General features: G+C 65.0%; 1 protein-coding gene across 2 annotated transcripts in view; it reads left to right on the top strand.

Annotated features, from left to right (window-relative positions):
* Positions 1-22,087, top strand: part of INTS1 (integrator complex subunit 1) — a 35,581-nt gene extending 13,494 nt beyond the window's left edge. For both annotated transcript variants that reach the window (XM_044746733.2, XM_070484070.1), the window contains exons 16-47: positions 194-285; positions 497-557; positions 2,146-2,343; positions 2,627-2,756; positions 3,071-3,250; positions 3,432-3,581; positions 3,967-4,146; positions 4,222-4,326; positions 5,396-5,563; positions 5,649-5,760; positions 6,930-7,091; positions 7,861-8,007; positions 8,341-8,439; positions 8,907-9,031; positions 10,358-10,612; positions 11,260-11,419; positions 11,768-11,908; positions 12,320-12,494; positions 12,571-12,694; positions 13,565-13,695; positions 14,314-14,401; positions 14,491-14,717; positions 14,938-15,061; positions 16,378-16,511; positions 17,049-17,241; positions 17,978-18,105; positions 18,445-18,557; positions 19,437-19,550; positions 20,537-20,607; positions 21,126-21,217; positions 21,346-21,455; positions 21,689-22,087. In XM_044746733.2, the coding sequence (XP_044602668.2) occupies positions 194-285; positions 497-557; positions 2,146-2,343; positions 2,627-2,756; positions 3,071-3,250; positions 3,432-3,581; positions 3,967-4,146; positions 4,222-4,326; positions 5,396-5,563; positions 5,649-5,760; positions 6,930-7,091; positions 7,861-8,007; positions 8,341-8,439; positions 8,907-9,031; positions 10,358-10,612; positions 11,260-11,419; positions 11,768-11,908; positions 12,320-12,494; positions 12,571-12,694; positions 13,565-13,695; positions 14,314-14,401; positions 14,491-14,717; positions 14,938-15,061; positions 16,378-16,511; positions 17,049-17,241; positions 17,978-18,105; positions 18,445-18,557; positions 19,437-19,550; positions 20,537-20,607; positions 21,126-21,217; positions 21,346-21,455; positions 21,689-21,804 (4,405 nt within the window). In that variant the 3' untranslated portion in view covers positions 21,805-22,087. The remainder of the gene's footprint in view (positions 1-193; positions 286-496; positions 558-2,145; positions 2,344-2,626; positions 2,757-3,070; positions 3,251-3,431; positions 3,582-3,966; positions 4,147-4,221; positions 4,327-5,395; positions 5,564-5,648; positions 5,761-6,929; positions 7,092-7,860; positions 8,008-8,340; positions 8,440-8,906; positions 9,032-10,357; positions 10,613-11,259; positions 11,420-11,767; positions 11,909-12,319; positions 12,495-12,570; positions 12,695-13,564; positions 13,696-14,313; positions 14,402-14,490; positions 14,718-14,937; positions 15,062-16,377; positions 16,512-17,048; positions 17,242-17,977; positions 18,106-18,444; positions 18,558-19,436; positions 19,551-20,536; positions 20,608-21,125; positions 21,218-21,345; positions 21,456-21,688) is intronic.

Genomic DNA, 22,087 nt, shown 5'->3' with positions numbered 1-22,087 from the left:
GTGTGCACTGCCGGGGGGCATGGGGGCTGCGGAGGACCGGTTCCCAGGAAGGGAGTTACTGAGGTGCAGAAACCCACGTTCCGCGTCGGACAGTCTCTGCATCGCCTCTGTGCCGCCCTGGCCTGGCCTGGCCCGGCTCTCGTCATTGGCCTTAGTGCTGCTGAGGCTGAGCTCTCGACGGTTTGCGTTTCAGGTATCAGCCTCCGAACCTCGCCATCTCCACCCTCTACTGGAAGGCATGGCCCCTCTTGCTGGTTGTTGCCGCCTTCAACCCAGAGAACATTGGTGAGCCGTCAGCTAGCTTATGGCCATCTTGGTGTTGAAGGTTCTTACTTTTCGGGACCCTTGCTTGTCGGGACCTGGAGTAGAGCTTGGTGTGGGACTGGATGATGAGCCGGGAAGAGAGTGGGACTTGGGCCTGGGACCCTGGCTGCCGGTAAGTGGCCAGGGGGAGTGCTGTGTCCCAGCTGCCAACTCCTGTCTCCTTGCTCCCTAGGCCTGGCCGCCTGGGAGGAGTACCCCACGCTGAAGATGCTCATGGAGATGGTGATGACCAAGTAAGTTGGCTCATGCCGCTGGGACCAGGACAGTGAGGGGCAGCTCGGCCGTGCTGCAGCGGGAGGCAGGGCGCACACGCCTGTCCCCTGGCTGCCCTGAGTCTCTTTGCTGCTGCCTCCTAGGTTCCTTTGTCGTGGGCTTGAGTTGCTGAAAGTGAGTCTTCTGAGCTTTAGTCTCTTCTCCTTCTGGGTGGGAAGGGAGTGAGGTCGAGGCGGCGCCATGAAGGCTGCAGGCCCCCGGTCATCCTGGCTGCACTCGTGCCGTGACTGGAGTGGGGACAGTTGAGGCTGACGGTGGCGTGACGCTAGGAGGGGTGGAGCAGAAGAATCAGGAGCCAGACTCGGCAGGTGGACAGGCGGTTTTAGCCGGGGCACATGTGAAAGCTGCCTGGGATCAGCACCAGGGGGACCACCTGTGTCCACGGTGGGCGTGGGACTCAAGTATAGTCTGAGCATCCAATTCCGGGGCTGCTGGGGCTACGCCTCGCTGCAAGCTGTGTGCTTGCTCTTGAGACTGAACTGAAAAAGCAGTGTTGGCGCCAGACAGGATGGTGTGTGTGTGACGTGCTCCAGTGCCTGTCATTGTCACAGGAGATGAGTTCAGTCAGCCGCTGCACTCTGAGAGGGACAGCGAGGGTCACCCTGCAGAGGGCAGTAGCCGAATGGAGCAGAGCCTGAGGCCATGGCATGTGTATGTTTGCGTGAATGTGTGAGGTTATAGCAGGTGCGTATGTGCGAATGTGAGAGGCCATGGCAGGTGTGTGCATGAATGTGTGAGGCTGTCGTGTGTGTGTGTGCATGAATGTGTGAAGCCATGGCGTGTGTGTATGTGTGCACGAGTGTGTGAGGCCGTGGTGGGTGTGTGTGTGCACGAGTGTGGAAGGCTGTGAAGTGTGTGTGCATGAATGTCTGAGGCTGTGGTGTGTATGTGCACGAGCGTGTGAGACCATGGCGCGTGTGTGTGAATGTGTGAGGCTGTGGCGTCTGTGTGCATGAGTGTGTGAGGCTATGGCGCGTACGTATGCACGAATGTGTGAGGCCGTGGCATGTGTGGCCCAGCTCCCTTCACACCTCCGAAGGGCTGTTCTGTAGCTAATGTGGTGGAGGGACCTTGGGGCCTTAGGAACAGGCCTGAGAGGAGTGGCCATTGCAGGAAGATCGGTGAGGTTTCAGGACATGTGCTTGGCCGCTGTGCCTTCCGGTGGCTGCCCAGGCCTCAGGAAGCAGGAGTCAGCTTGGGGCACCCTCAGTGCACTGGAGCCATCTGGCCTGTTGGAGGGGCTTCCAGTGTGGAATGTCCTGGATGGACACAGTTCCAGGTCCAGGCTTCTGACACCTGTCAGGCCTGCTCTGGAGGTGGCTAGCAGGCCGTTGTGTGGGTGGCTGGGCACGGGCTGTGAAGGAGGCCGGGCTCTCTCGCAGCGGTCTGACTGTGATAGCATTGCTGATGGCCCCGCTGGGGCTCCGTGACGCGGCCTGACAGCTCAAGCTGTGTGCCGGGTGGGGGACATCACACGAGTTGTGAACCTGCCTGGCCCATGAGGCTGTGACGGGGGCGGTAACCATTTGCTCCCCGTGTGGCCCCCAGTAACTACTCCTACCCGCCGTGCACCCTGACGGACGAGGAGACCCGGACAGAGATGATTAATCGGGAGCTGCAGATCGCTCAGCGGGAGAAGCAGGAGATCCTGGCGTTCGAGGGGCACCTGGCGGCTGCTTCCACCAAGCAGACCATCACCGAGAGCAGCAGCCTTCTCCTGTCCCAGCTCACCAGCCTGGACCCCCAGTACGTGTGGCCCCGAGCCCCAGCCCCTCCTGACAGCTCGCGCGGACCCGAGCCTGGACTGCTGGGTGGTGGGTGGGGTGGGCCAGGCCGCAGGCTGCCGCCCTAGTTCTCCGTGGAGCCAGGCCTGGGGTCAAGCCAAGAGCGCTGGGCAGCGGGGGTGGGAGAGAGGGGGCCCACTGGCCTCTGGGGGAGGCAGGCAGTTGCCCCCCCCCCCCACCTGCTGCTGTAGCTCTGGGCTGCTGCACTGTGGCTCTGACACACTCCTGTCCTCTGGGACTCCCAGGGGGCCGCCCCGGAGGCCTCCCCCTCACATTCTGGATCAAGTGAAAGGCCTCAACCAGTCCCTTCGCCTTGGGCACCTGCTGTGTCGGAGCCGAAACCCAGACTTCCTCCTCAACATCATCCAGAGGCAGGTGAGCTCTGCTGTGGCTTTGGGAGGAGGGGCTTAGGGTGGGCCGGGAGCCTTCTAGAGGCTTTGGTGGGCTCCAGCATTCAATGGAACCATAGCTAGAAAAGGCCAGAGCACGCTGGGACCTGAGGGCCGCACGGGGCCCGGCTCCTAGGTGTGCCGGTAGCTCCTTCCCATCAGCTGGCAGCTGGGACCTCTTACCCCGGGGGGGTGGGATGAGCGTGTGGAGCCCAGGAGTGCAGGGAGGGCGGGCGGAGGGGCTGCGGGTGGCAGGTTCATGGCAGGAGGTGCTGAGTGCTGTGTCCCCTGCCCGCCCAGGCCTCCTCGCAGTCCATGCCCTGGCTGGCCGACCTGGTGCAGTCCAGCGAGGGCTCCCTGGACGTGCTGCCCGTGCAATGCCTGTGCGAGTTCCTGCTGCATGATGCCGCCGACGACTCCGCCTCCGGGGAGGAGGAGGAGGAGGGCGAGAGCAGGGAGCAGAAGGCCAAGAAGCGGCAGGTCTGTGCATCTGAGCCCCACAAGTGCCCGGGTGCCCCGAGCCCCTGCCGGCCCTGCGGGCCCCCTGAGGTCCCCTCGTCCCCCTTGTCCCCCTCGCCTCCCTGAGGTCCCCTCGTCCCCCTGATGTCCCCTCGTCCCCCTGAGGTCCCCTCATCCCCCTGAGGTCCCCTTGTCCCCACAGAGGCAGCAGAAGCAGAGGCAGCTGCTGGGCCGCCTGCAGGACCTGCTGCTGGGCCCGAAGGCTGACGAGCAGACCACGTGCGAGGTGCTGGACTACTTCCTGCGGCGCCTCGGCTCCTCCCAGGTGGCCTCCCGGGTGCTGGCCATGAAGGTGAGGCCGGCTGCGTGCCCTGCTGAGAGGGGTGTTCCACCCCCAGACTTATCGAGCTGACTGTGCACAGGAGGGGCAGTCCCAGTGGGACTCGCAGGGACCGCAAGCCTCCTTCCCGGGTGGTGATGGGACCTCCCAGTAAGGAGCTGGTCGCTGGTTCTGCCGTGTTTCATTGGGAACCAAACGACAGTCTCCTAAAGAAACCGTTCGTGCCGCTGCCTTCTCAGAGCTCCAGCGGCTCTGACAGGACGCAGCACCTGTCTGCCGGGCCCCTCCCTGCGGCCCCCCAGGGCTCTGAGGGCACGGCCCTGTCCCCAGGTTGGGTGTGGACTCTGGCGGAGGCGTGGCGTGTGGAGGCTGGCCCAGTGCGCGCATCTGCTTGCAGGGCCTGTCCCTGGTGCTCTCGGAGGGCAGCCTGCGGGATGGGGAGGAGAAGGAACCCCCCATGGAGGAGGACTCGGGGGACTCGGAGACACTGCAGGGCTACCAGTGGCTGCTGCGGGACCTGCCCAGGCTGCCTCTGTTCGACAGCGTCAGGACCACCACCGCCCTGGCGCTGCAGCAGGTGGGCATGCCGCGGCCAGGCGGGCGGGCAGGAGCGGCACGTGCCCGTGGGCGAGCTCACACGGCCCCTCCGCAGGCCATCCACATGGAGACCGACCCGCAGACCATCAGCGCCTACCTGGTCTACCTGTCCCAGCACACGCCCGTGGAGGAGCAGGGCCAGCACAGCGACCTGGCCCTGGTGAGGGGGGTGGGGACAAGTGACCCCAGCCTGGTGAGGAGGGTGGGGACACAGTGAACCCGCCCTGGTGACACCCTACCCAGAGCAGGCATTGAGGGTGCGAGACCCAGGTGCCACTTGGGTCCTGAGTAGCTGTTGTTACCGAGGTCTGTTTGTTCCTGTCACTCTGCCCCTGGGATGGGGCGATGGCACTTGAGGAGCAGGGGTGGTTGGGCCCCGCGCAGGAGTGCCAGCTCAGAGTGGGAGGGGAGGCTCAGGGCCGCCCCCGCGGGCTAGGCTGTGGTGGGGAGGGCGCCATGACCCGGGGCACATGCCCCTTTCCTCCTGCCCCCACTCCTTCCGGTCGGCTCTCTCTTCGCCTTGCTTCCTATCGGCTTGTTCTTCGTCTCAGCAACCTAGTGCGCTTCGTGTCGGCTGGATCTCTGTGAGATGAGCAAGTGGGAGGCAAGCAGAGGTCACTGGGTGTCCTCACCGAGGGACTGGATCGGAATGACAGCCAGGCCTCAAGGCTTCACTCTTCCGGGTCTCGAGCCTGGCAGCTGGCCTGGGGACGGCTCGGGGCCTGTGTGCCCAGCACTGTTTCTGCAGAGTTCAAGTGAACTCGTGTTTGGCTGTTTGCAGACAGCTTTCACCTTTGGGTCTGAGGATCACGTACTCCTGTTGCTCATGGCATGGTGTCAGCACTGCCTTCTTGCTGGCCACATGCTCCTCTCCTCCGTGCTGGCCGGTGGACAGCCATGTCCACTGTCAGGGCCAGGTCGTGTCCTCTCCAGGAGTCTCGTGCCGTTCCTCTTTCCTGTTCTTCCCAGCCCCCTTGTTGGGTCATGTCCCTGTGCATCTGAGGGGGTCCCGAGCACTGGGGTCCCCTTGCCTCCATCGTCAGCAGGTTGTGTGCCGTTGCCCTGTGGCCATCCCAGCTGGGCACGTGGCTGTGCTGATGTGACGTGGCATTGGGGGCAGGCTCACGGTGGGCTGCCGCCAGCTCATCAACTGCTGGCCTGGTGTGAAAAGAGGAGGCAGGCGCTCCCGTGGTCCCAGGAGCCCTCTGACACCATGCTCGTGCCCCCAGGACGTGGCTCGGCTCATCGTGGAGCGCTCCACCATCATGTCGCACCTCTTCTCCAAGCGGTCCTATGGTGCCGAGTCGGATGCCGTGCTGGTGGCCCTGCTCTCCATCTTCTCCCGCTACGTGAGGCGCATGCGCAAGAGCAAGGAAGGGGAGGAGGTCTACAGCTGGGTAAGGCAGGTGCGGGCTCCCGGGATCCGTGCCCTGGAGCCTCACCAAGGCCCCGTTCACCCCTCACCCCTTCATTACTCTCCAGTCAGAGTCTCAGGACCAGGTCTTCCTTCGCTGGACCAGTGGGGAGACGGCCACCATGCACATCCTGGTGGTCCATGCCATGGTCATCCTCCTGACCCTGGGGCCGCCCCGTGGTAAGCAGCCTGCAGGCCGTGGAAGGGGCAGCTCCTGGGGTCTGTCCCAGGCAGGCTGCCTTCATCATGCCCGATTAGCTCCAGCCCTGCCAGGCAGGTGTGCGAGGTGGGAAGAGGCCCCGTGCCTGCCGCGGTTCTGGCGGGTCTCTGGACCAACTCGCCCCGCTCCCCTGCTGCAGGGTAGAGATAGAAGGTGCTCCGCGGAGCGCCGAGGGCAGCACTCGTCCTCCACGTGGCAGAGCCCCGTGCTGTCGAGCTCCTGTGGAGGGCTGTGGTGCGAGCCTGGTTCCCGGGACGCCTCACTGCCCAGTCCACGTGGTGCTGTGCCCTCATGAGATGGCCACGGGCAGCCGGGACACCTTCCTGTGCTTGCTGTCCTTGTTCTCGTGGCCCAGCCTTGAAATTCTTGGTTTCTGGAGGTGGAGGTGTGAACGTGAGGCTGCCCATTGATGGGACTTGGAGACCCAGAGCAGTGAGCTCCAGGTCCTCGCCATAGGCCTGGGGTGTGTTGCCCTTGCCTTCCTGGCCGTGGGCTATGTACAGAGCCCAGTAATCCTCAGCTGGCTGGACCCTCTTGGGCCTGCCAGCCTTCTCTTCTCTCCTTCCCGGCTGACCGCTGTGGACTGCTCCACCACTTGCCTGATGGCGTCTGGGAGTGGTGGGAAGGGATGGGTCTCTTTGCTGGGGTTGCTGCCATGTGGGCTGTGGTGGGTGGACATGACGCCACAGACAGGAGGCCTCCCCTCAGGAGGGCGGGAGTCCCAAGCATGTGGACAATGAGGGGAGGTTGGCCCAGGCCTGCTGGGCTTCACGGGACCTTATGGAGCCTGAGGGCTGGCATGAGCTGGCTCAGCAAGCACACGGAGCCCAGGGGGACTGGCCCTCAGGGAGTGGCCAGCTACTCAGCACCTCTGTGTCCTCAGCTGTGAAACCGGGTGACGCGGCGACCGTGAGGGTCAGATAAGTGAATTCCGCGCAGTCCCTGACACGGAGGCTGTGCCGGGCTCTCGGGGGCTCTCCCCTGTCCCTCCAGAGCCTCGCTTCCCACCTACAAAACTGCTCTCCAGCCTTGGTGTTGGGGCATCATGGGTCGGGGGCTCCGCACGTGGTGAGGCTTGGAAAAGCATTGTGAGCCGTCCCTGCTGGTTACACCCTCGTCTCTCCCGAAGCTGGTGACGGCGAGTTCCGTGCTCTCCTCGACATCTGGTTCCCGGAGAAGAAGCCCCTGCCCACGGCCTTCCTGGTGGACACGTCGGAGGAGGCGCTGCTGCTGCCCGACTGGCTGAAGCTGCGCATGATCCGCTCCGAGGTCCCCCGCCTGGTGGATGCTGGTACGGGCCTGGGCTGGGCTGGCGACAGGGAGCTGTCAGTGAGGGTGGACCAGGCCTCACGCCTCCCTCGTGGGCCTGGGCCTGTTCCAGCTGGTGCAGCTGAGAGGACAGACCGGTGGGCTCTTGTGGGTTCCCAGGCATTTATCACTCAGTGGATGTTTGTGAAGTGCCTGGCGTGCGCCAGGCACCGTGCCGGACTCTGCAGGCAGCATCAGCGCCTGTGCCGACCTGCCCTCCAGCCCTGGCAGTCAGGGTGCAACTGAGGGCCCCGAGTGAGCAGTCGGTGCTGGAGAAGGGACGAAGAGGACTTGGGGGGAGAAGGGAAGGGCTGGGGCTGCTGAGTTGGCTCTGGAGGCTGGGGAGGGGTTTGGGGGGCCTGCAGTGAGAGGAAGGGCATGTGGCAAGGCCCAGGCAGCATGCAGTGGGCAGCGCCTGGGCAGGGCAAGGGCCACGTGGAAGGCCGTTTGGTGAGCATGGGCTTAGCTCAGGAAGCACAGCGAAGGACACTGAAGAGACAGGACTCCTTACCAGCCATAGGGAGCCATTGACGATTTTGAGGGAGCCGAGAAGAGAAGCCAAGGGCTTGCACGCGGTGTCAGAGCAAGCCGTGTGCTGTGGGCCCTGAGGGTCCACCAGGCACACCTTATGCTGCCATCCGGGGCTGGGAGGGGCCGGGCTCGAGTGAAGGCTCAAGGTGGTCCAGGACCCCGGCAGCTTCCTGCGGGCCCGGCTTGGTGAGCGGTGGTCGCTGAGTGAGTGTGGCCCTCAGCCCTGCAGGACCTGGAGCCCCAGCAGCTGCTGCTCTTTGTGCAGTCCTTCGGCATCCCCGTGTCCAGCATGAGCAAGCTCCTCCAGTACCTGGACCAGGCAGTGGCCCACGACCCCCAGACGCTGGAGCAGAACATCATGGATAAGAGTGAGAGCTAGGGGGCCTTGCGTGGGCGGTGGGCCCTGGCCCAGCCTCCAGCCCATGTGTGGCTGGGGGGTCAGACTGGATGGCTCTCGGTAGCAGCTCCGAACAGGAAGGTCAAGGCAGGGAGGGGTCGGGAGAGGCCCTGGCCCGGTGTGAGTCAGCACCGCCTGGGGTTTGGGGGTCTGCGCCAGCTGCTCCTCTGCTCAGAGAGCTTGTGGCTCAGCTGAAGTCTCAGGAAGCTTTGAACTCCGTGGGCGCGTTGGCCTGGGGTCCCCAGCGCAGGTTTTTGTCCCCCCAATCACCCATGCGTTTAACTCTCTGGCCGCTGTTCCGCAGATTACATGGCTCACCTGGTCGAGGTTCAGCACGAGAGAGGGGCGTCTGGAGGCCAGACTTTCCACTCTCTGCTTACAGCCTCCCTGCCTCCCAGACGAGGTACTCTTCTTCCCCCAACTCACGGCACACGGCCGCTCGGCCTCCCCTGGTGAGGTACCCTCCTTCTGCCGACTCACGGCACACGGCCGCTCGGTCTCCCCAGACGAGGTACCCTCCTTCCCCCGACTCACGGCACACGACCGCTCGGTCTCCCCAGACGAGGTACCCTCCTTCCCCCGACTCACGGCTCACGGCCGCTCGGTCTCCCCGGATGAGGTACTCTCCTTTCCCTGACTCACGGCCGCTCGGTCTCCCCAGACCCAACGGAAGCGTTTGCCACTGGCTGGAGTCCGAGCACCTGTTTAGAGGCCCTGCTCCTCGTGGGCCTGAGCAGGGCTGGGGGTCCCCGGGGGGCAGCTCTTCTCTCCAGGTGATGGCCCCGGGGGAGGCTGGACTTGGTTCGCAGGGTTCCCCGCTGCAGCCGGCCAGGGAGAGCTTTCACCTGACGCCTGTTCCCCTCCTTGCAGACAGCACGGAGGCCCCGAAGCCCAAGAGCAGCCCGGAGCAGCCTCCAGGCCAGGGCAGGGTCCGGGCCGGGACGCAGGTGCGGGCACTTGGCCCCGAGGACGACTTGGCTGGAATGCTCCTGCAGGTACCACTGCTGCCTGGATGGCCCGTGTAGGGCCATCCAGGCCCTCCTCCCACCCAGAGAGGGGTTTTACGCTGAAACGCCACGTCGAAGTTGAGAGGGGGCTCTGGAACCAGCCGCCCGGGTCAGACCCTGGCCTCTCCTCGGGGTTAGGGGACCGTGGACGAGCTACTTCACCTCACCGTGCCCCCATTTCCTCCCCGTAAAATCAGCTCATGCCGTTGCCCACCTCAGGTTGGTTGTAGGGTGTGTTCTGTGTAGAGGGCAGTGCCCAGAGAGGCCGTTGCTTCCACCACCATCCTTGCTTCTCGCCGGCTCAGCAGCAGTAGCCTGACCTCTGTGGGACAGGCTGCACTTGGCACGTGCCCCGGCCTGTGTCCAGTTATGGGAAACAGGCGTACTGGCCTCCGTTCTCACACACATAGCCCTCCCAGATGTGGCCTCACTGCTGACTAGCATGTGCTGTTCATGTTTTATCGAGAGGATTCCCAGGCCGTGCAGTCCACCCGCTGGAGTGTGCGGTGCTCGGTCCTTGGTGTAGGCTTGGCACACGTACGGTGCACGGCCCTCAGTGTAGGCTTTGCGCGCGTGCGGTGCAGGAGTGTGATCACAGTTGTGCAGCCATCATCTCCCTGTGGATTTAGAACGTTTGCATCCCCCTTGAGGAGCCCCGGGCCTGTGATCACTCGCTCCCCATCTCCTCGTCCCCGGGCACCCACCGCCCTGCTCCTGCTCCGTGGCTTTCTCTGCCTTTTCTGGATACGTGTGTGTGTGGGGTCCCACGGTCTATGGTCCTCTGTGGACACGTGGATATGAGGATGTCCTCATCCCCTGCTCACACACGGCAACACTCACTGCAGAGTGCTTGTGCTGTCTTTTCACATTACACGTTTGCACACCCCCCAGAGCGTGTACGCACTGTTCTCACGTGTGAGCACCTGTGCCTTCTTTCTGACCGTTTCTCTGGGCCCCAGGCCCGGCCCTGCAGTCCTCTGGCACCCTCTGAGTTAGGGCCCTGGGTTATAAGTGGAGAGGTCCGGGTTTCAGGATTAGGGGCTCGCTGTGGCCTCATCCGGAGCTGGGATCCCCACACAGGCCCCCGTCCAGCGTCCTTGCGCCCACCCTCCTCCTCCCTGGTGGGGAGTCTCGTGGGGACTGCGCACCTGGTGCTGGCTCCTGGTGGCTCCCCAGCATGGGTCTCAGGCTAACGGGGGGAGCCTGCCTGTGTCGGGAGTGCAGGCTGAGGGGGATCCCGCAGAGGGGGTGGGGCGGGGGTGCTGCCCTCCTGCCGCGCTCGCTCGCCTGACCGCTGCCTGTGCTCTGCTCCAGGTCTTCCCGCTGAGCCCGGGCCCGCGGTGGCAGAGCTCCAGCGCCCGCCCTGTGGCCCTCGCGTTGCAGCAGGCCCTAGGCCAGGAGCTGGCGCGAGTCCGCCAGGGGAGCCCCGAGGTGACGGGCATCGCGGTGCGCCTCCTGCAGGCCATCGCCACCCTGCTGAACTCCCCGCACAGCGGGGCCCTGGTGATGTCCATGCACCGGCACCACTTCCTCGCCTGCCCCCTGATGCGCCAGCTCTGCCAGTACCAGGTGGGTGTGTCCGCGGACCCCAGAGAGCGGGGTGCGTCCTGCAGCAGGGCCCCAAGTCCGGGGGTGGCCACACGGGGCAGGGGTTGCTCTGCGTGCTCTGGAACGTGGGGCTCTGCCCTGTGTGGCGGAGGCCTCGGTCCTCACCCTAGTCCCGCCTGAGGCCTGGGGCTTCTGCGCAGGGCCTCCCCCGGCCCTAGCCGACTGGCGTTTGATGCTGTCCTGTTGTTCTTGGTTCTTGCTTCCCAAAACAACTCCCTACGGAGGTGGGGGTAGAGCCCCCGCCTTTTCTTAGGGGAATTTCCCAGCGCTCAGAGAAGGTGACAGTGGTGTGCTTTTCACCGTGTGTCTACCTCCTACATTCAGTAATTTTGCCGTATCTGTCTTATCTGCTTAGGTGTATGTGTGAATATGTTCTGTTTTCTGTTTCTGTGTATATGTGCTTGTGTTCCTGTGATCTTTTTCCCTTGAAGACGTGAAGATGAGTTGCAAATGGTTGGACCCCTCGCCCGCTGTGGGGTTTGACAGGATCTCTGTGAGGTCCTGGCACCCCCAGGGGAGCACTGTTGAGAGTGGCAGTTGTGACTGTGGGTCAGTGGTGTGGCCCCCACTGAGCAAGCATAGTCACGTGCTGCCGATTGTCCCCGCAGCGCTGCGTGCCCCAGGACACTGGCTTCTCGTCGCTCTTCCTCAAAGTGCTCATGCAGATCCTGCAGTGGCTGGACAGCCCCGCTGTGGAGGGCGGGCCCCTGCAGGCCCAGCTCAAGCTATTCGCTGCCCAGTACTCGGCACGGCGCAGGATCACCGACGGTGAGGGACCGGAGAGGGGAGCCAGCACCCGTGGGTGTGGTCTGGGCTTTCTGCCATCCTCAGGGACCATGACGGCCTTGTTAGCACAGAGGAGCCTCTTGGCCCTCGGAGGTCTGCAGGCCCTCGGTTGGCATCCATGAGGCTGTGGCTGAGCGGTTGAGTGGATAGGGCTTGGGAGAGCTTCCTCAGGGAGGAGAGTGCGCGTGGGAGGAGAGTGCGCGTGGGAACCGAGTGGTGTCTCCCGCGAGGGGGCAGTTCAGGACGCCCCGGACAGGGTGGGCTGATGGGAGCGAGGGAGGGCTTGAGGCCAGAACCAGGCCAGCAGGTCACACGGCCCCTCCCCTGCAGTGCGGAGTGGCTTCCTGCACCTGGCGGAGGCCCTGACCTTCCGTGGGGACTTGGAGGTGGTCAACTCAACTGTCCGGGCCCTCGTCACCACCCTCAAGTCTGGGGAGAAGTGTGGTGTGGAGCCTGAGCTTGTCAGCAAAGGTATCTCGGCATCCCGGCACTGTGAAGGCCCCTAATGTGGCTGCCTGCACAGGGGTCCCTCTCCTAGGTGCATGTGGGGAACAAGATGCTGTCCCCAGGGCAGCCCCTACCCCAGCCAAGTGGGCCCTGCTCTGCGGCTCCCCGAGCCCTCCTCCAGGCTTGCTGTTGGGATTTCGTGCACTTGCTGAGTCCCCAGCCAGTGTGGACTGGCTTCCCCCGCGGCCTCCCTTCACATGGGTGGGGTCCCAGAGCCACCGCTCACTGTTGGCTGGCCCCTGACTGGTCACACCCGGGCATTGTTGGCCACGGGGCGTGGGGCCGTGTGGGTCCCTGAGTCGGGCAGTCCGAGGGCTCGCCCGTCTCCCTCCCGAGCTGGAGTGACACGGAACACCCTTGCTGTTCTTCCCGCAGTCCTCCGGGGTCTGATCGAGGTGAGGTCTCCTCACCTGGAGGAACTGTTGGGCGCCCTCTTCTCTGCCACCTCTGCGTTCGCGGCCTCGAGGCCCATTGTGGTGGTGAGCTCCCTGCTGCTACAGGACAAGGAAGAGCCCCCAACCCCGGGGAAGCAGGATGCCGACGGGGGCAGGTGAGCAGCCAGGCAGGGCCGGCCCGCTGAGCCGCCCTGGCTCGCCGTCTCTGAGCCCACCCCGCCTTCCCTTCAGCCTGGAGGCCGTGCGGCTGGGACCCTGCTCGGGGCTCCTTGTCGACTGGCTGGAGATGCTGGACCCCGAAGTGATTAGCACCTGCCCGGACCTGCAGCAGAAGCTCCTGTTCTCCCAGAGCAAGGTGGGCTGTGGTCGGCTGAGGCCTGATGGCGGCCCGGCCTGGGGCGTGGCGGGTGCTGGGCTCTGACGTGATGCTCACAGTGGCTCCAGCAGCCCCGGGCATTCTGAGACCACGTGTCTGCCAGCACCACCAGGGGACGACTGGTTCTTTCTGTTGTTCAAGCAGAATCCCGGGCCTGACTGTGGTCAGCCAGGAGGGGTGATCCCACATCCCCCCTAAGCCAGTCACTATGACCGGCCAGGTCTGGTTCCTGGGGCAGGCGGGTAGGACTGGGGTCGGCGCTTCCTGAGCCCAGGTCCTCGCAGAGGGGCCCGGAGGCGCAGTGTGCAGGGGGGAGAGCGGAGCCCAGTGCCCCTGACGAGGCGGCCGTGTTGGCGCCCTGCAGGGAGGGCCTGGGGTGCCCTGCTCTGTGGGGCTCCCTGGCTCGTCTGTCACTGGAGAATGCTAGAAAACACTGACCGTGTTGCTGGGGAGGGGCTACCCCTGCCCGCGTTTCTGCCGTGCACTCGTGTCTCTGCGTTTCCAAGAGAGCAGCCGGTGCTCCACTGCCTCCGTAAACCTCAGCGCTCCCGCAGCCGCTGGCTGCCTGCGGAGAAGACTCCTCCCCAGGGCTCTGAGCAGGAGGCGGTTCTGCCCCGGGGTGACCGTTTTGTCTCGTGTGTGTTCCTGACTGAGCAGTGGGTTCAGCTCCGTGCACGTTTAATCTGCAGTCGGCCAGCTGGGCCTTGGTCTGGGACACAGGGGCCCTGGGTCTTCCTTGAAACGGCCCTGTCTCTCTGCTTTCTGGCAACTGGAGCAGGGCGTTGTCCGCTGACTGTTTAGCAGAGCCAGTCAGTCCAGGGGGCCATGCCAGGTTTCCTTCCACCCCAGGGCAAAGGTCATCCCGGCCCCCAGGTGCCGTCTTTCCGACCGTACCTCCTAGCCCTGCTCACGCATCAGTCCAGCTGGTCCACGCTGCACCAGTGCATCCGCATCCTGCTGGGCAAGCACCGGGAGCAGAGGTAAGCGCCCGCCGCCTCCCTGGCAGGTCTGGCTCCTGTGGCCTTGCCGCGGGTAGTGTGGCGGCCGTGTGGCTCTCTTCTGGCAGCTGCCCCCCTGCAGTGCTGCCCCAGGGAGCCGAGTTCAGATGGTGGCATGGAGGGTACCTTCCCCTCATTCCTCGGGTGCCTGGGGCTTACTGGGCAACCCACAGAGGGCTCTTGGTGCCCCAGGAAGGGGCCCTGCAGTGGCCTGGCCTCCTTAGGGGTCCAGAGCCTGCCTGGCCCCCGAGTTCCTGCCCTGGGTGACCACTAGGGCACACAGTCAGGGACAGGACGATCCCTCCTCCTTGGATCATGTGAACACTGTCGCCCACCCTGTGCTGCAGGGACACCAGCTGCCCCTCCATGTGGCTAGGAAGCCCAGAGGGTGGGCAGGCCGATGGGATGGGGGCCCACATCCTCTAACGGCTGACCTGGGCCCTGGCCCAGAGGGCGCTCGGGAGGGGCGGGCTTGGCCTGAGCCTTCCTCACTAGGCGCTTCTCCCCGTTTTGTTTCCGTCTGCACGCCTTTGCGGTTTCTTCTGTGCCTGGACACTGAGGCGAGCCTCGTGCTCAGCCAGAGCCCCTTGCTTCTTCCAGGTTCGACCCATCTGCCTCTCTGGACTTCCTCTGGGCCTGCATCCACGTTCCTCGGATCTGGCAGGGAAGGGACCAGCGCACCCCTCAGGCACGTCTTGGGGGCGCACCTTGCCCTGCGGGGTTGGGAGACGCGTGCTCGACCCCATCCCGGGCCTAACTGGCGAGTGCCTGTTGCAGAAGCGGCGGGAAGAGCTAGTGCTGCGGGTCCAGGCTCCAGAGCTCACCGGGCTGGTGGAACTGATCCTGGCTGAGGCGGAGGCCCGGAGCCAAGATGGGGACGCCGCCGCCTGCAGTCTCCTCCAGGCCCGGCTGCCTCTGCTGCTCAGCTGTTGTCATGGGGACGATGAGAGCGTCAGGAAGGTGACGGCGCATCTGACAGGCTGCATCCAGCAGTGGGGCGACAGGTGAGGGGCTGATGCACGGGTGCAGGAGCCCCACTGGTCCTCTTGCTGACGTGCCTGGAGGCCGGCCCTCACACGCCAGCACCAAGGGAGTCAGCCCAGGTCAGGGCTCGGCTCCCATTGGCTGGAGGGGTGCCCCACCCATGCCCGTGCATGGACCGTGGCAGGCGGGCAGCAACGTCTCTGCCAGCTGGCTCAGACAGTTCTTGGCTCTCTCCTCTAGCGTGCTGGGCCAGCGCTGCCGTGACCTCCTCGTGCAGCTCTACCTGCAGCGGCCGGAGCTCCGGGTCCCCGTGCACGAGGTCCTGCTGCACAGCGCGGGCGCCACCGGCAGCAGCGTCTGCAAGGTGAGGGGCCGCTGGCCCGGGCAGCGTCAGTGAGGGAGTGCAGGACTGCTGCTGTCCTTTGCTCGTGAGGTAGAAAGCACATCTGAGGAATGGAGAAATGCATCTTCTCAATTTAAACAAGAGAAGGAAACTGGGGAGGGCGATGGTGCGTCTGGGCTGCCCGCTCCATCCTTCTCGTCAGCACCACCCTCACCTGTCCCACCTCTTGGAGCGTCTGGAAGTTATCTTCCCTCCGTGGAGAAATCCCCCTGGGCGTGGAGCAGAGAGGGTGTCCCGTACGTGCCCCAGTGTTTCCCTTCTTAAGGGACTGTTGGCACAGCAAGCTGTGTGGTGCGCAGTGTGATCAGTTCTGACGTTTGTGTACACTGAATTCACCGCACGCCTGACATGGCGTCTCTGCCCCCTAGAAGTGCCCCGTGCCCCTGGTAGTCCCCCTGCTGCCCCGTCCCAGGCGGCCACGGGCTGCTGGGTCTCCACGGATCAGTTTGCGCTTTCCGGGGTTTTCCATCAGTGGACTTGCATGGTATGCACTGTGTTGGGCGTCCTTCACTCCGTGCAGTTGTTTCGAGATCCGCATGTGCTGCAGCGCACGTGGAGGGCACATTCCTCTTCTGGCTGCGTGGTATTCCACTGCGCAGCCAGACCAGCTCGCTCGTCGTCCACCTCCTGGTGCGCACTGGGGTTGTTTGCAGCATGGGGCGTGGACAGATGACTTGCGGCGATCCCACGTGCGCAGGTCCTGTGGCCCCGTCTTCGCTGCTCTGGGTGGATATGAGTCGCGGGCGTGACCTGGCGCGCCTTCTGCCCCACCTTCTCTCGGCCTGGCCCTGAGTAGGATCTGCCGCCTTCCCTGTTCCCTGGTACAGTGGAGGGAAGTTGGCTTTTTCTAACATGTTTCTTTCCTTTTTTGTGTGGTTTTTATTGTCTTGCACAATTGAAATCATACTCTCTGTATGATCTTGGCTTTTTTCCTTGCTCAGCACATCAGTGCCACGTTTGGCATTGACAGCTTTTCTCTACCTGTGGGACAGGTTGACTTTGAATATGCGTGTTTGGGGTGGCCTGGACACTTGGCCTGTGGCCTGTTTGACCTGCAGAAGTGCCCAGAAAGCACTGGGGGAACAGATTTCTCTGGGTCGCTCCGTGGCCATGCCAGGTCCTTGGGGGACGGGGACCTTGGCCCCAGAGACCTGCACACTGCCCCTCTGGGCCCTGTCGTGGCCCCTTCAGTGGTGGGTGGCAGGCTCAGTGTGGGGCGGGCAGGTGGGGCGTGAAGCTGCGGCGGCCCCCTGCTTCTGACCACCCTTTCCTCTCAGCTGGACGGTCTCATTCACCGCTTTATCACCCTCCTCGCGGACACCAGCGACTCCCGGTCCTCCGAGAACCGAGTGGCTGACGCCAACATGGCCTGTCGAAAGCTGGCGGTGGCCCATCCCCTCCTGCTGCTCAGGTACTGCCTGGCCGCCCCCCCTGCAGCCGGGCGGCACCGTGGGGAGAGGCTCGGGGGCAGAGTGCCCTTCCTCTTTGCCGCTGGGCAGGCCTGCTGCTGCCTCCGCCCCGGATGCTCCTTCAAGAGCAGGTCCTGTGGCTAAAAGCCGAGGCGCGGGAGCCAGAGCCCGGCCGAGGCAGTGGCAGCCCTCGTGGGCAGTGATGGCCTTTGGCTTCTTCCTCACTGAGCTGAGCCTCTGCTGGGAGGAGCCGGCTGACCCCTGAAGAGGGTGGGTTAGGGAATCGCACCCCCTCAGGCCCAGACCCAGGGGGGGTGGTCGAGGCCACTTCCGCAGCCCTCAGGCAGCCTCCCTGTCCCCTGGGGCTGGTGACGGGTGCACCCGCCCCTCCGATGGGCATAGGCACTTGAGTGAGCTCTGCTGTGTGGGTGTGCAAAGCCCGGGGTGGGCCGTGTCACAGCAGAGCGTTTCTCCTGGGGCCTGGGTGGACGTGGGCATGTGCGTGGGGGAGACAGCAGCATGCTCTTCCGCGTCTGCAGGCACCTGCCCATGGTGGCCGCGCTGCTCCATGGCCGCACTCACCTCAACTTCCAGGAGTTCCGCCAGCAGAGCCACCTGGCCTTCTTCCTGCACGTGCTGGGCCTGCTGGAGCTGCTGCAGCCGCAGGTGTTCCGGAGCGAGCACCAGGGGGCGCTGTGGGACTGCCTGCTCTCCTTCGTCCGCCTGCTCCTGGTGCGTGCGCTGCGCCCGGCCCTGCGGGGGACAGCTGAGGCCGTCCTGTCCTGCTGGCCTTGCCCTCCAGAGGCCGCAGCCTGGGTGGTGGGCCTCTTCTGGGTGCAGCAGCCGGGACCCCGGGACGCATGTCTCCCCGTTCAGCTTGTCCCCCTCCCGCTCCCACGGCCCTGGCCAGGCCCATCTTTGTAATCAGCACTGTGGGTCCGTCCCCTTCTCCGCCTGAGGCCATCGGGTGAGGGCAGACCTGGGATGGGGGCTCTTCAGGGCTTCTGGGAGCCCCGCAGGAAGGCAGAGCCCTAGGCCTGCATCAGGGACAGGCCGGGCCGTTTCTGCTGCCTGCCCAGGGGCCCAGCTCGACTCCTGGAAGGCCCGGCTGGTGATGTTGCCTGGGAGACCCTGCCATCTTCAGAGCCCAGCCGAGACTGGTCAGGCTCCGGCGCGGCCTCCTCCGTAGTCGTCGTGCTCCTGCTGAGCCTGTGATCCCTCTTGTCGCGAGCTCCAGCTGGGCATCTGCCTGTCTGTGCTGGGAGCTCACAAGGACAAGGCCACTTTTGACCCTTTGGGCCCCTTAACATACCCTACCGCCCAGCAGCCAGCAGAGGGTGGTGGCACTGTGGTGTTCCCAGGTCTGCTGTGAGGCCTCCGGGGAAGCAGCGTGGGCAGGTGGGGTGCAGGGTGTCTGTTTCAGCACAGCCCGGCTCTGAACGCTGCATTCTCGGCTTCCGCCTCGCAGAACTACAGGAAGTCCTCCCGCCACCTGGCCCCCTTCATCAGCAAGTTCGTGCAGTTCACCCACCAGTACATCACCCACAACGCCCCGGCGGCTGTCTCCTTCCTGCAGAAGCACTCTGACGCGCTCCAGTGAGTGTGCGCGTGTGCCGGCCCGCACAGTGCGTGTGCCGCCTCTCCAGCGAGGCTCCAGCCAGCAGGTTGCAGGGAGGGTTCCCGCGAAGGCCCCATCGGTGCTCAGGCCTGAGAGCTCCCGAGGTGGGGTGGCAGCCGGGAATCAATGCTGCCTGCAGCGCTCGGCCGGGCGCAGCGAGGGCCGCAGGTGCTGGGTCTGTGCTGCGACGTTCTCCACTGCCTGCTGTGGCTCCCTGCCTCCTGAGCACCCTGGGGTCCCCCACCTCGCCCCAGTCTGTCTGCCCCGCTCTTCCATCTGCCATGATGTCCTCACGGTGAGCCTGTGCTCCTCCCCAGCGACCTGTCCTTCGACAGCAGCGACCTGGTGATGCTCAAGTCCCTCCTTGCGGGGCTGAGCCTTCCCAGCGGGGGTGGCAGAGCCGACCGAGGCCTGGACGAGGAGGGCGACGGTGAGTGCGGCCGCGGGGTTCTGCTTGGCAGGGCTGCAGGTTTGGCAGACCTCGGGACCATCCTGGTGTCCCTGGGGAATCATGGGCCCAGGGCCATGGCACACACATGACACCCTGACGGTGCCATGGCCAGCGTGGCTGCACAGCACCCCCTCCTCTCTGTGGGAAGCTGGCTGAGTCCCTCTGTATTCTCCGTTGGGTTCCCCGTCTCCGCCCTGTGGTCCTCACCACCCCGATGGTGACCTGTGCCCCCAGGCAGGGCTGTCGACTGCTCTGACAAGTCCAGTCAACAGTTGGCAAATTAGCAAGCTGAGCGGCCAGAGCCCGGGTCAGTTCCTGGCCCCTCATGGCCCTCTTTTGCTGCCCTGGTTTTGCCAAATCGTTTGTGCCTCTGTGGCTCGTGGTGGTCTGTGGGAACGCTCAGCACCGTGTCGGGCACATGGGCGCCTTTGTTGTGCACCTGCTGTGTGCCGGGGCTGCAGCGCAGGGCCACGGCTCCTGCCTTGAGGCTGTGCTTAGGCTGCAGAGAAAATCCGCGCTTGCACTGTGCGGCAGGTGTGCACAGGAAGGGAACAGAGCAGGTGACGGGCTTGAGGGGCGAGCGCTGAGGTCCCCGAGCGGCTCCCAGCCAGCGTGTGGTCTCACTGCGTTTACTGAGTGCCTGCTGTATACAGGCACCACGCCAGGCCCAGGCCCTGTTTCGTCCAGAGTCCTGATTCCAGGGGCTGTTTGGCAAAGACGGCCTTGCCTGTACGCACAGCCTCTGGAGCCCCGCTGTGGCGCGCTCTCCAGGCCGACCTCCCGCAGTCCATCTGGATGGGAGCTCCGGGCTGGGCCGTCTCAGTCTTCCGCCGACAGCACTAGTCTCCTGTCTTGCAGACGAGAGCTCGGCGGGCTCCCTGCCGCTGGTCAGCGCGTCCCTCTTCACCCCTCTGACGGCGGCCGAGATGGCGCCCTACGTGAAGCGGCTTTCCCGGGGCCGGACGGTCGAGGGTGAGTCGGCAACCAGCTCTCCTGGGCCAGGTTGGCCCCGCCGTGGGGGCCGGGCTCCATTCTGCCGCCGTGGCACCCTGGCTTCTGTGGAGGCCCTGGCTGTCCAGGCTTTCACCACGGGGCATCCCGAAGGCCATAGGCCCTTGCCGGGCCGTGGGAGGAGCTGGGCTTCCTCCTTGTTGGGGGGCTCGAGGTCGGCAGGGAGGGCGTCATGCTGGTCGGTCATGCTGGGGAGCAGGCTCCCGATGAAGCAGAAGGTCGGGGGCCCCCGGAGTTGAGGGGATACTTGGAAAGAGGCCTGGCAGTGGGCTGGTGGGTGGCTGGTGGTCTGCAGGAGGGCCGAGGGTCCGGGGCTGGGCGGAGTTGGGCTGCTGGGCATGCTCCGTGCTGCTGGGAGTGCCCGGGGGTCAGCCCCTCACCAGAGGCCAACGCCTCGGGTCTGGGCAGCACCTGGTGCAAGGGGCTGGGCCATGTGTCCTCAGCCTGGCTCTAGGGTGGCCAAGACAGCATCTGGGGAGTGTGGGACAAACACAGACCCCTGAGCTGACCCCATGTCTCCTGGAGCAGGGACTGGGGGCATGCTCCTCTGAAAGCTGCCCCGTCCACCGGCGCCCATGGTCGGGGGTCGCTGGCCAGCGGGAGGGGAAGCCGCGCAGCTCCCAGGCGCTCTGTCCTGAGGTGCTGGGCGCCCTGGCCTTCCCAAGAGCTGAGCTGGTGCAGAAAGCTCCAGGAGGCACTGGGCCAAGGCTCTGATGGGCCACCGCACCCCGAGGGTTGGGGTTCCCCTGCCAGAGCCATGCAGAGGTCTAGACCAGGGGCCCACCCGGGGGTCCCTGCGACGCTCTCGGTCTCTGCACCTCCCCAGTGGGTGTGAGGGGCAGCACAGCCCGGCAGTCGGCCTTTCTGCCTGTGGGTCCTCGGGGGCTGCGGTTCAGCCCCAAGCCCAGCAGCTGTGCTCTGCCCTCACGGGCCCCTGCCCCTTCTAGATCTGCTGGAGGTTCTGAGCGATATAGACGAGATGTCCCGGCGGAGACCTGAGATCCTGGGCTTTTTCTCGGTGAGTGGGCTGGGGGCCGGGGGCGCCGACCCTACTGCCCGGCCTGTTGTCCTTCTGCTGCTGGGCGCCTGAAGCTCGTGCCACGTGCTTAGAGGGACCGGGATGGCGTTTCAGAGACCGGGATGGAGAAGCCCATGCCAGCCCGTGGCAGGGAAGCCACCCGCCCAGCCTCGTTCCTCCATGAACCCTGCAGAGCCCTTAGCAGCCGGGCTTCAAGGGTGGGAACACCGCATGTCTGAACCAGTCCAGCCCCATTTGCTTACAGTTCTGCACGGAACCCAGGCAGGGCCACCCTCTGCCTGGGCCGGAACTTGCTGACAGCGAGTGAGTGCTTCCCTCCTACGGGCTCTGAGGTCCCAGAGCCGTCCAGCGATGGGGAGTAGGGGCTTGGGGAATGGGGTCCCCTGGTGGTCTTCTTTCCCATTGCCATCAGCCATCACAGTCTCCATGAGACCGAGAGCTGACAGCTTGAGCCCTCCACAGGAGGGTGGCCGTGTAACCCACCCCCACCCCCGCAGACTAACCTGCAGCGGCTGATGAGCTCACCTGAGGAATCCAGCCGCAACCTGGCCTTCAGCCTGGCCCTGCGCTCCATCCAGAACAGCCCCAGGTGAGCCCGGCTCCCCGGCCTGTGTCCTGACACCCCGGGCTGAGGGCGGCACCCTGCCCACCTAGCGCCCTGGGGCAGGGTCTGGGGCACGGGGAGGAGGTGCCCACCCGAGCACATGGCCTTTCCAGCATCGCAGCCGACTTCCTGCCCACGTTCATGTACTGCCTGGGCAGCCGGGACTTTGAAGTGGCGCAGACGGCGCTCAGGAACCTGCCGGAGTACACCCTCCTCTGCCAAGGTGGGTCCCGTCCTGTCCGTCTCCCACCCGCCCAGGGCGCCTGGTGCCTCTGGAGCCCTCGGTCCCCAGGCTGAGGAGGGAAGGGCCGAGGAAGGCTCTCCTCTCAAGCAAAGCCCAGAGGCTCGTCTTCTGAGGCGCCCGATGACCCAGCTCTTGGGAACCCCGGGTCCTGGGTGCCGCAGCCGGGGTGTCCGGCCAGTGCAGCCTGGCACGGGTCCTCGTCTCTCCTGCAGAGCATGCGGCCGTGCTGCTGCACAGGGCCTTCCTGGTGGGCATGTACGGCCAGGTGGACACCAGCGCCCAGATCTCCGAGGCCCTGAGGATCCTGCATATGGAGGCGGTGATGTGAGCCCGTGCCACAGCCCGCCTGCTGCACGGTCCTGGCCTCAGCTCGTCAATGGGAGTCCCCCAGGCCAAGCCCTGGAGGCCTCTGCTCCGCTGGCCGTCTCTTCTGGAGGGGGCGCTGTGCATGGGTGGGGGCAGCACAGAGCCCACGGCCATGGCTCCCAGCCAGAAGGCGATGGGGGTGGCCGTCACCCTGCCTGCAAAGTGACGGGGGACACAGCCCAGCGGGGAGGAGATCCTGATGTCTGCGGGTCAGAGTTTGAAATGAAACGTTGTGAACTCCCTGA

The sequence above is a fragment of the Equus asinus genome, chromosome 14 (genome assembly GCF_041296235.1).
Source record: "Equus asinus isolate D_3611 breed Donkey chromosome 14, EquAss-T2T_v2, whole genome shotgun sequence".
Taxonomy (NCBI): Eukaryota; Metazoa; Chordata; class Mammalia; order Perissodactyla; family Equidae; genus Equus; species Equus asinus.
The sequence above is the reverse complement of the archived record's forward strand: the minus strand, read 5'-3'. Positions and strand labels throughout refer to the sequence as shown.